The sequence below is a fragment of the Somniosus microcephalus genome, chromosome 4 (genome assembly GCF_052327205.1).
Source record: "Somniosus microcephalus isolate GS21.2 chromosome 4, FLI_Smic_1.0, whole genome shotgun sequence".
NCBI lineage: Eukaryota > Metazoa > Chordata > Chondrichthyes > Squaliformes > Somniosidae > Somniosus > Somniosus microcephalus.
The window spans coordinates 321,528,428-321,540,754 of NC_140990.1; the positions used below are offsets into that span (position 1 = coordinate 321,528,428).

At 46.8% G+C, this 12,327-nt stretch overlaps 1 protein-coding gene across 1 annotated transcript in view; it reads left to right on the forward strand.

Moving 5' to 3' along the window:
• adcy5 (adenylate cyclase 5) overlaps nucleotides 1-12,327 on the forward strand; it is a 328,357-nt gene that overhangs the window by 78,673 nt on the left and 237,357 nt on the right. The window contains exon 3 of the mRNA XM_085986826.1: nucleotides 2,402-2,523. Within this exon, the coding sequence (XP_085842952.1) occupies nucleotides 2,402-2,523 (122 nt within the window). The remainder of the gene's footprint in view (nucleotides 1-2,401; nucleotides 2,524-12,327) is intronic.

The window sequence follows — 12,327 nt, forward strand, 5'->3', positions numbered from 1 at the left end:
AGTGACGGGAAAGATGGGCATGGATTTAGGAGGCAACAACACGTTCAAGGGCTTTGAAGAGCAATAGATGGTTGTTGATGGGACGGTAGTTTGCAAGGACAAAGGGGGGTCAAGGATAAGCTTTTTGAGGAGGGGTGTGATGACAGCAGAATTGAAGTCGGGTGGGGGGGGACATTAGCTGAGGATAGGGAACCTTTAACAATATCAGCTAACATGGGGGCCAGGAAGGGTAACTGGATGGACAGCATTTTAGTGGGATTAGGGTCGAGGGAGCAGGAGGTGGGTCTCACGGACAAGATGAGCTCGGAGAGGGTATGAGGGGAGATGGGAGAGAAACTAGAGAAAGATGCGGGTTCAGGGCTGGGGCAGGGGGTGAAGCTCAGAGGAAAGTTTAGCCCGGTGGGCTAGGGGAAGGGAGGGAAGCGGCAGAGGAGGCTGAGCGGATGGTCTTAATCTTAGTGACAAAGAAGTCCATGAGCTCTTCGCACTTGTTGTCGGAGGTGAGCGTGGAGGAGGCAGGGGGGAGGGATTTATGGAGACGGTTGATAGTGGAGAAGAGAAACCGGGGGGGGTTACCTTTGTAGTTCAGGACGATCCTGCAATAATTGAAATAACAACAGAATATGCTGGAAAAACTCAGCAGGCCAGGCAACATCCGTGGAGAGAGAAATAGAGTCAACGTTTCAGGTCGAAACCCTTCGTCAGGACTGAAAAAGCACAGGAAATGAAACAGATTAAAAGGCCAGTTTGGGGGCTGGGAAATGGGGATGAGAGAACAAGAGAGAAGTGAAGAGACATTAAGAGGTATTCAAAACCAGACGAGATGGTGATAGGACTAGTGGAGACAAAAGACGGTGTGAAATACGCTGGCAGAATGAGAGACAGCTGCCATGTGGGAGAGAAAAAAAAGGGGGAAGGGCCAAAACAAAGGTGTGGATAAAAAATATATATAAAAATGTAATAGGGGCCGAGGTTATGATCTGAAATTGTTGAGCTCGATATTGAGTCCGGAAGGCTGTAAAGTGCCTAATCGGAAGATGAGGTGCTGTTCCTCGAGCTTACGCTGGGTTTCCGTGGAACAATGCAAGAGCCCGAGTACGGTGAGGTCTGAGTGGGAATGGGGCGGTGAATTAAAATGACAGGCGACCGGAAGCTCGGGGTCACCCTTACGGACTGAACGGAGGTTTTCCGCAAAGCGGTCACCCAATCTGTAATAATTGAGCAGTTTTGGCAGAGGAGCTCAGAGAACGAAGACGGGGGCTGTGCCAGGGGAAAACGACCAGGGTGGGAGAGAGTAAGGGTTTTACTGGGGACATGGTCATCAGAGGTGGAGACGAGGGTGCAGATTGTGCAGATCGGTAGCTGCAGAACACTTAATTCAAAATTAAAAGATAATTTGAATTTATATTGTGTTTAAAAAAAAGCCTACAGTGCTGCTTTATTCCATTTGTTTTGTTCAAGTCGCTGAATAAATCAGATTATATTTTTAGTAACACTGTCTAATTATCGGTAAACTGTAGCACACGGAGGAATAGTGGGTGTAGCTCATTATGCTAAGCACCTGAATAATTCATATGTTATGTTAAAATTGTATGAATAATGAATGTTTCTGGAAAACCTCTGATGAATATATTAAAAGATCCTACGAGGAAAGCATTTAACGCTAATGGCATTCAGGCAGTAGCACAGGTGCTAGAATTCATCCAATATATGCCAATGTTTATCTCTCAGCCAACATCACCAACAAACAGATTATCTGGTCATTATCACATTGCTGTTTGTGGGATCTTGCTGTGAGCAATTTTGGCTGCCGCGTTTCCCTACATTACAACAGTGACTCCACTTCAAAAAGTTCTTCATTGGCTGAGGTCCTGAGGTCGATCAAAGGCGCGATATATAAAATGCTTTTTTATTTTACCGTAAAGCCCTAAATGAACGGCCTTCCTGATGGTTATCATGCTTCCCTTTACCTGTGAAGGTCCCAGACTTGATCCGCGGTCTGTGTTGAATGAGCTGGTCTCGGCCGGCGGCTGTTAGGAATGCTACACCTAGGCCCAAAGTGCTTTGGCTAGGGAAGGGGGGGTAGGAGCAAAAACCAGGCCGAGTCCCTGTTCCAGATGGCTGTTTTTTTTTTTATTTGTTCACGGGATGTGGGCGTCGCTGGCAAGGCCAGCATTTATCGCCCGTCCCTCGTTGCCCATAAGAAGGTGGAGGTGAGCCGCCTTCTTGAAAGAGGGCCTGTGTGGACAGGATCGGCCTCGGCTGTGATGTCATTCGTGGATGGCGTTCCCAAGCGTTAGTCAGCCCGTTCAGGAGCAAAAGGGAGGACATTGGAGCGGAATGTGCTGTCTCCCCTGATCGGGGCCGATCTGACCATTTCAATTGCTTCCTCCCCACACAGGAGCGCCTCCTGTTGTCAGTGCTTCCACGTCACGTTGCCATGGAAATGAAGGCCGACATTAACACAAAACAGGAGGACATGATGTTTCACAAGATTTATATACAGAAGCATGACAATGTCAGGTAGGTGACGCCACCTTCGCCACAGGTGTTTCATCTCTGCGCGTCGGCAGTTCAACAATACCACCATGCTTTACAGAGGACTTATAGAGGGGCAGTGGCAGCGTGGATACGAAATTGGCTGAGAGGCAGAAACCAGAGAGCGGCGATGAACGGTTGTTTTTTCGGACCAGAGGGAAGTGCGCAGTGGTGTCCTCCAGGGGTTGGTGTTAGGACCACAGCTCTTTTAGGTGTATATTAATGACCCGGACTTGGGCAGACAGAGGCACAATTTCAAAGTTGGCAGCTGACATGAAACTCTGGACATGTAGTAACAGACTTCAGGAGGACAGCGACAGACTGGTGAAATGGGCAGACACGCGGCAGATGAAATTTAACACAGAGAAGTGTGAAGTCATGCATTTTTGGTAGAAAGAATGAGGAGAGGCGATATAAACTAAATGATACAATTTGAAAGGGGTTGCAGGAACAGAGAGACCTGGGAGGTGTACGTACACAAATCTTTGAAGGTGGCAGGACAAGTTGATAAGGTTGTTAAAAAAGCATATGGGGTTCTGGGCTTTAGAGTACAAAAGCAAGGCTAAAACTTTATAAATCACTTGTTAGACCTCAGCTAGGTTTATTGTGTCCAACTCTGGGCACCACACTTTAGAAAGGACGTCAAGGTCTTGGCGAGGGTGCAGAGGAGATTTACTCGAATGGCATCAGGGCTGAGGGACTTCAGTTATGAGGAGAGACTGGAGAAACTGGGATTGTTCTCCTTAGAGCAGAGAATGTTAAGGGGAGATTTAATATGGGTGTACAAAATTATGATGGGTTTTGATAAAGTAAATAGGGAAAAACTATTTCCACTGGCAGGAGGGTCGGTAACCAGACGACACAGATTTAAGTTAATTGGCAAAAGAACCAGAGGGGAGATGAGGAGAATTTTTTTTTACACAGAGAGTTGTTATGATCTGGAATGAGAGGGGATCTCATTGAAACTTATAAAATTCTAACAGGACTAGACAGACTAGATGCAGGGAGGATGTTCCCGATGACGGGGGAGTCCAGAACCAGGGGTCACAGTCTAAGGATAAGGGGTAAGCCATTTAGGACAGAAATGAGGAGGAATTTCTTCACCCAGAGAGTGGTGAACCTGTGGAATTCTCTACCACAGAAGGCAGTAGAGGCCAATACATTAAATATATTCAAGAAGGAGTTGGATATATTTCTTAAGGCTAAAGGGATCAAGGGATATGGAGAGAAGGCAGGAACAGGGTACTGAACTTGGATGATCAGCCATGATCTCATTGAATGGCAGAGCAGGCTCGAGGGGCCGAATGGCCTACTCCTGCTCCTATCTTCTATGTTTCTATGGAATGCACAGCCTGAAGGCAGATGCAATAGTAACTTTCAAAAGGGAATTGGATATATACTTGAAGGGGAAAAATTTGCAGGACTATGGGGAAACAGCAGGGGGGGAGTTGGACTAATTGGAGAGCTCTTTCAAAGAGCCAGCACAGGTGCGATGGGCCTAATGGCCTCCTTCTGTCCTGTATGATTCTATGGTGGAGGAATCCAGATCAAGGGGACACAATCTTAAAATTAGAGCTAGCCCAGTTAGGAGTGAAACCCTGTAACACTTTTTCAAATAAAGGGTAGTGGAAATCTGGCACTCTCGCCTCCCCAAAAGGTTGTGGATGCTGGGGGACAGTTGGAGCTTTCAAGACTGAGAGATTTTTATTGGGTAAGAGTATCAAGGATTATGGAGCAGCTGGAGTTGAGGTACAGATCAGCCATGATCTAATTGTATGGCGGAACAGGCCCGAGGCTCTGAATGGCCTACTCCTGTTCCTGATGTTCCTATGTCCCACCAACTGAGATAGATCCAGTTTTGGCTCCTCCATTATCTGCTGGAGTATGAGTGCCTCCTGTTGGATATGAGCAACACATGAGCAACATCGACCCTCACATTCACAAAGACTTGAAAAACCCACCACGAAAGCGTTTAAAATCGCGCTGGCCGCTCTGGGAAACAGCAGCCAATATTCAGGCAGCTGGTGTCGACCCACTCTCCAGATGGAGGGAATCGTGGGATGCGTGCAACATAAAGAACCAACACCTCGTCACTGACCCAACAGCAGAGGTCCCTGGCTTCAACCTCCCTCAAAGACAGTGGGCAGCGCTCAACTGAATCCAGACAGGACATGGAGGATGAGGCCAGCTGCTCCACAAGTGGAAGATGAGGGACGACCTGAAGTGCGACTGGCCATGAGTCCCAGACCATGGAACACATCACATCAACCTCCCACTGAGATCTGTCGCGGGAGGCACCTCATTTCTCCACTCAGCATCTCAAGAGGCCATCGAATGGATAGTCAAACTAGACATCCCATTATAAGCTTTTCCCGTCATACGAAACTACAACTGTTGGAGTGAGCACAGGTGCAGATCCATAGGATACGGAACAGTGGAATGGTAGTGAATGATAAGCGTGTGCAATCAGCGGCAGTGCATTGAGCATGGTGGTTAGAGTTGGACGAGGTAGAATGAAAAAGGGAGACGACTGTCTAAAGCGGAACACTAAGAAAGGGTGGCAGCCTAAATGGGCAGAGGGTATTCAGACGCAGGATTGCTGTAAGCCACTTGCATCTGTGATGCATCTGAATTATAGGGTATTTTCAAATGCTGAAAAGAACAGGAATGTTGAGTATATGAAAATTAGGTCACAATTAAAGAAACACTTGCATTCATATCACGCTTCTCACGACCTCAGGACTTCCCAAAGCACTTTACAGCCAATGAAGTATTTTTGAAGTGAAGTCACTGTTGTAATGTGGGAAACGCGGCAGCCAATTTGCGCACAGCAAGCTCCCGCAAACAGCAAAGTGATGATGACCAGATAATCGGTTTCAGTGATGTTGATTGAGGGATAAATATTGGCCAGGACACTGGGTAGAACTCCCCTACTATTCTTTGAATTAATGCTGTGGGATCTTTTACGTCCACCTGAGAGCGCAGACGGGGGCCTCGGTTTAACGTCTTCTCTGAAAGACGGCACCTACCGACAGTGCAGCACTCCCTCAGTACTGGCACTGGGAGTGACAGTCTAAATTTTTGTGGTCAAGTCTTCTGGAGGGGGACTTGAACCCACAACCTTCTGACTCAGAGGCGAGAGTGCTGCCCACTGGGCCATGGCTAACCAGTTCCGCTGAAGGGGCTCTACCCAAAACCTGTCTATTCTCCTTTTAGATACGATGGTTTTTGCTGAGCATTTCCAGCATTTTGCTATGGCTGAATATCATGCCCAGATTTCAGTGTTTTTCTTTCAGAACGATGCCGAGGCCATTGAAAAGGTGTAGTAGTAATTCAATAAGATAATGCTCGGGCGTAAGAGGCTTTAGTTATGAGGAGAGACTGGGGCCCCTTTCACTGCAGCATAGCATGTTAAAAGGAGACCTGAGAGAAGTGAGGGATTTCGATAAGGCAAATCGGGAAACCGATTTCCACTGGTCAGTGAGTCGGTAACTAGAGAGCATAAATCTAAGAGTACAAAGGGAAGGTGAGAAGAATTGTTTTTACTCCGAGGGCTGTTAGGCCATGGAATGCCTGACCAGAACCAACGGTGGGAGCAAATCCATAATCACTTTTAAAAGGGAAATGGATAAATATTTGAAAAAGAAAAATGTAATAAGATCTGAGGAAAGGGTAGAGAAGTGGAGACCTCTTTCAAAGAGAGCCGGCACAGGCCCAATGGGCCGAATGGCATCCTTCTGTAAAAATATGCAATTAATATGAAATTGATAGTGCTCTGTTACTGGCCCAATTGACTCTGTTCTTGCTAGACAACAACAACTCTTGCATTTATACAGCGCTTTTAATGTAGTAAAATGTCCCAAGGCGCTTCACAGGAGTGATTATCAAACAAAATTTGACACTGAGCCATGTAAGGAGATATTAGGATAGGCGACCTAAAGCTTGGTCAAAGAGGTAGGTTTTAAGGAGCGTCTTAAAGGAGGAGAGAGAGGTAGAGAGGGAATTCCAGAGCTCAGGGCCCAGGCAGCTGAAGGCACGGCCGCCAATGGTGGAGCGATGGAAATCGGGGGGGGGGGGATGCGCAAGAAGTCAGAATTGGGAGGAGCGCAGAGATCTCGGAGGGCTGGAAGAGATGGGAGAGGGTGAGGCCATGGAGAGATTTGAAAATTGTGGATGAGAATTTTAAATTCGACCTCCGCAATTTGCGCCCGTGCATTACAAGAGAGCTGAGCCCTTGCGATGAGGAGGTCGCATGGGATTCCAGGCAGCTCAACGCTCACCATAAAGGTCAGTTTATAAAATCGAGCAGCCTTGTTTCAGAGCTGACCTGGGCCAACGACATCTTCAACATCAGCCTGACGATTAAATTGCCCAGCAGCCGTAAAAATGAAAAGGCAACCAAAGAGAGAAAGAACGATGTCCGACTGAGTTGAGATGGGGGGGTGGGTGGGGGGCGGCCCCCGGCATCAGAATCATTACAAAGGGAAGCGGCTGTGATGTATAATTCAGCCCGCTCTATTCCTAGCCTCTGCACATCAAACTGTGAAGCTCCCAGCGAGAATGCCATCAGGATTCTTGAGTGTAAGAGAGGGACAGAGCCACATTGCAGAGAGGAATAGAGCAGTGGACCGCAGAGGGGCTGGCCTGAGAAACACCAGGGAACGACTTCAATGAGATCCCAGTTTGTTGCATCTCCAAAAAGTTTAACCTTCTGATTAAGGAAAGAAAAAAGACTTGCATTTCTATAAAGCCTTTCACAACCACAGGACGTCCCAAAGCGCTTTACAGCCAATGAAGTACTTTTATAAAGTGGAGTCGCTGTTATAATGTAGGAAGCACGGCAGCCTCGTTGCGCACAGCAAGCTCCCACAAACAGCAATGTGATAATGAGCAGATAATCTGTTTCTTAGTGATGTTGGTTGTGGGATAAATATTGACCAGGACACCAGGGATAACACCCCTGCTCTTTTTCAACACAGTGCCATGGGATATTTTACATCCACCTGAGAGGGCAGACGGGGCCTCGGTTTAACGCCTCATCCAAAAGTCAGCACCTCCGACAATGTAGTATTCCCTCAGTACTGCCCTGGAGTGTCAGCCTAGAATTTTCATGCTCAAGTCTCTGGAGTGGGACTTGAACCCACAACCTTCTGACTCAGAGGCAAGAGTGCTACCCACTGGGCCATGGCTGACACTGAGTGATAAGCTTCAGCTCCAAAACCCCACTATATGATAAGGCGACCCTCTTTCTTTATTATTATTTAGAAGGAACCATTGAACACATCTATGTGATTTTTTTCTTTTCCGCTTACCAAGGTGAGGAATGTTACCTTTGGGAAATGGCAGCAATATCAGACAAATTAGCCCCATTCAACAACATCAAATTGCATTTATACAGCGCCTTTAACGTAGTAAAAGGTCCCAAGGCGCTTCACAGGAGCGTTACCCAACAAAATTTGACACCGAGCCACATAAGGAGAAATTAGGGTGGATGACCAAAAGCTTGGTCAAAGAGGTAGGTTTTAAGGATTGTCTTGCTAGAGGAGGGAGATGGGCGGAGTGGTATTGGGAGGGAATTCCACAGCTTAGGGGCTAGACAGCTGAAGGCATGGCCGCCAACAGTGGGGTGAAGGGAGTGGGGAGATGCGCAGAGATCTCGGAGGGCTGGGGGAGGTGAGATGAGGAGGCGGGGCGGGGGGGAGCGAGGCTATGGATCCGTAAACTGGGACAGGATTACAACTTCTGCCCGAATTACAGTGTGTGGTCTCTGGATTACAAACGCCCGCCTTCGATTGCTCCCTTGACCAGACACAGCCAACCTCGAACTCTGAGCAGCTGATGTTCCTCCATCTGCTACTTGTAGCGCGCAGGTTAAGCTACCTCTGTGTGTGTTTTATTGATGAAGTTGAAGCGAAAGTGCTAATTAATGCACTTAAAAATAGCACAGAGGAATTTTACAACCATTCAGTGGACTGTAGTTGAAACAAATTCACTTAAGTAGGAGCAAAGCCCTAGCATCATTGTAATTTGGATAATGACTGTTTATGTGGCACCCAGCTTGGTATAACGCAGGGATCTCACTTGGCCAGCTTCGAGCTTTATCTTAACAATTTGAATAATGAGCAGCTTGTTTAAAAACCCGAAGCAGTTTAGAAACTTCTAAAGGTGAGGGTTTCAGCTTCACGCAATCAACAAGCAGAGGAAGCGTTAAGCAAAGTTTTGACGAGTTGAAGCCCAGTGTGGCTCAGTGGGTGGCACACCCGCCTACTGTGATGAAATAACTGTGTTCTGATATTTGTACTTGCACTTGTAATGTCTGGAATGCTCCTCCCTGGCCCCGCCCCTCTTCTGGTATGTTCTACCAAGGGCTCGGTCGATGATGGACTCTGTTAACTCTGCCATGATTCTTTATTTAATAAAAGGCTTCAGTCTTAAGCTTTAACTTCGGATTCGGGCAGTTATTTGGCACATCAATTTTATTAAATAACAACTTTTGGAAGATGGATCGATTTTTGAAACCAGAGCATCTGGATATCGATCCCCATTCGGCAGATGCGTCGAAGAAATTTACGCATTGGCTCCGATGTTTTGAACACTTCATCGCATCATCGACCGATCCGACGGTTAACAAGTTGGGTCTTCTAACCAACTTGGTAATTCATCAAACTTACTCTATAATTGAAGATATTACTACATATGAAGAGGCCCTCGCAGCTCTTAAAGCCCAGTACCTTAAGTCAGTTAACGAAGTATACGCCAGGTATCTCCTGTCTACTCGCAGGCAATTACCCGAGGAATCTCTGGACGATTTCCTGCAGGACCTTAAGGCTTTGGCTAAGGGTTGCAACTACAAGGCTGTCTCTGCCATAGTGTATCAGGAAGAAGCCATCCGCGATTCTTTCATATCTGGCCTCCGATCTAATTATATTAGACAGAGACTCCTCGAGAACGACTCGTTAGTTTTAAAAACGGTTGTCGCTGCTGCTCGATCGTTAGATGTAGCCCAGAAGAATTCAGAAGTGTATGCATCAGCCCATGCATCTCTCTCAGCCTCGCGTGTTCCGAGTATGGAGGCATCCATAACACCAATGGAGCCCCCACTTAATCCTATTGTTGCGGCTGTGCCCCATGGGTCTAAGTGTTATTTTTGTGGCCAATCTAAACACCCCAGGCAAAGTTGCCCAGCCAGAGAGGCTACCTGTTTTAAATGTAAGAAACGGGGACATTTTAGTAAAGTGTGTAAGGGTAATCCTGTACCCGATGTCTTCTCTGCTGCCGCCTATCGTTTACTCTAGCCTCGGCTACGGTTGACCAGACCATACCGTGTTCCTTGTCAAAATCTATGATGGACATTAAGATTAATGGTCGTCCTACTGAGTGTTTGATAGACTGTGGCAGTACTGAAAGTTTTATACACCCCAACCTTGTTAACTCCTGTTCATTGAAGGTGTATCCTACTCGAAGTGAAATTGTGATGGCGTCCAAATCCCTTACTTCGGAGGTAACTGGATATTGTAAAGTCACATTGACCATTAAGGATACGGAGTATAAGGATTTTAAACTCCTCATATTACCTCAGTTGTGTGTGAACTTAATATTAGGCTTGGACTTCCAGTGTCAGCATGAGAGCGTTACCCTTAAGTATGGTGGATCCCAGCCTCCGCTCACAGTCTGCGGCCTTTCTACTTTAAACGTAAGCCCGCCTTCTTTGTTTGCGAACCTTGCTCCTAATTGTAGACCTATAGCAACTAAGAGTCGACGGTATAGTTCAGAAGATAAAACATTTATAAAAGGGGAAGTGGAAAGGCTTCAACGGGAGGGAATCATCGAACACAGTGGTAGCCCGTGGCGTGCCCAGGTGGTGGTGGTTAAAACTAATGAGAAGAAAAGACTTGTGGTTGATTATAGCCAGACTATAAACTTGTATACCCAATTAGATGCCTATCCTTTGCCTCGTATTTCTGAGATGGTGAACCAGATAGCTCAGTACCGCGTGTTCTCCACCATTGATTTAAAGCCTGCCTACCATCAACTCCCCATCAAAATAGAAGACCGACCTTATACGGCCTTCGAAGCTAATGGGCGCCTGTTCCAATTCCTTCGGGTGCCCTTTGGAGTGACGAATGGGGTATCCGTCTTCCAACGGGAGATGGATCGTATGGTGGATGAATACGCGTTGGAAGCAACATTCCCGTACCTGGACAATGTTACCATCTGTGGGCGTGACCAACGGGAGCATGATCAAAATCTCGCGAAGTTCCTAGAGACTGCAAAGAGGTTAAACCTGACCTACAACGAAAACAAGTGTACCTTCAAAACTACACGTTTGTGTATTCTTGGTTGCGTTGTGGAGAATGGGGTAATCGGGCCAGACCCTGAAAGATTACGCCCACTTAAGGAATTACCTTTACCTCACACTGTAAAAGCCTTAAGAAGGTGTCTGGGATTCTTCTCGTACTATGCCCAGTGGGTGGCTAGCTACTCAGATAAAGTCCGACCTCTTATTAAGTCGACGTCTTTTCCGCTATCGGCGGAAGCTCAGGAGGCTTGCCTTAATATCAAACGGGACATTGAGAAGGCAGTGGTATGTGCCGTGGATGAGAAGATCCCATTTCAAGTGGAAAGTGATGCATCTGATTTTGCGTTGGCAGCAACTCTTAACCAAGCTGGTAGACCAGTAGCTTTCTTCTCTCGTACATTGCAAGGACCAGAAGTTCGACATTCTTCAGTGGAAAAGGAGGCACAGGCAATTATTGAAGCAGTCAGGTATTGGAGACATTATCTCGCTGGCCAACGTTTTACGCTCATTACTGACCAGTGATCTGTGGCCTTTATGTTCAACACTAAGCAGAGAGGCAAGATCAAAAATGATAAGATTTTAAGATGGCGAATAGAACTGTCAACATATGACTATGATATTCAGTACAGGCCTGGAGTATTTAATGAGCCATCGGATGCTTTGTCACGAGGAGTATGTGCTAGTCTAGGTACAGATAAGCTTCAAAGTCTCCATGACGCACTCTGCCACCCTGGGGTTACCAGAATGAACCACTTCATTAAGTCCCACAATCTACCCTACTCTATTGAGGAGGTCCGGACAATGACCAGAACCTGTCATGTTTGTGCTGAATGCAAACCCCGCTTCTATAAGCCGTCCGAGCCAGCTCATCTTATTAAAGCAACTCGACCATTTGAGCGTTTGAGTCTCGATTTTAAAGGTCCCCTTCCATCGAGCGACCGTAATGTCTACTTTCTTAATATTATAGACAAGTACTCTCGGTTCCCTTTTGTTATCCCCTGTCCGGATGTGACTAGTGCTGTTGTAATTAAATGCCTCTGCCAACTGTTTTCCTTGTTCGGCATGCCTAACTATATACATAGTGATAGGGGTTCTTCCTTTATGAGCGAAGAATTACGACAGTTTTTGCTATCGAAGGGGATTGCAACGAGTAGAACTACCAGCTCTAACCCTCGTGGTAATGGGCAGGTTGAGAAAGAAAATGCGACAGTGTGGAAGGCTATCATACTGTCTCTGAAGTCACGAGGCCTGCCGACCTCTCGCTGGCAGGACGTCCTGCCAGACGTGCTGCATTCCATAAGGTCTCTTTTGTGTACAGCGACGAATGCCACCCCTCATGAAAGGATGTTTAGTTTTCCAAGAAAAGCTACTAATGGAGTATCGTTACCCACATGGTTGACGACCACGGGCCCTGTGTTGTTGCGCAGACATGTGAGAGGCCACAAGACTGATCCACTGGTGGAGGAAGTACAACTCCTCCATGCTAATCC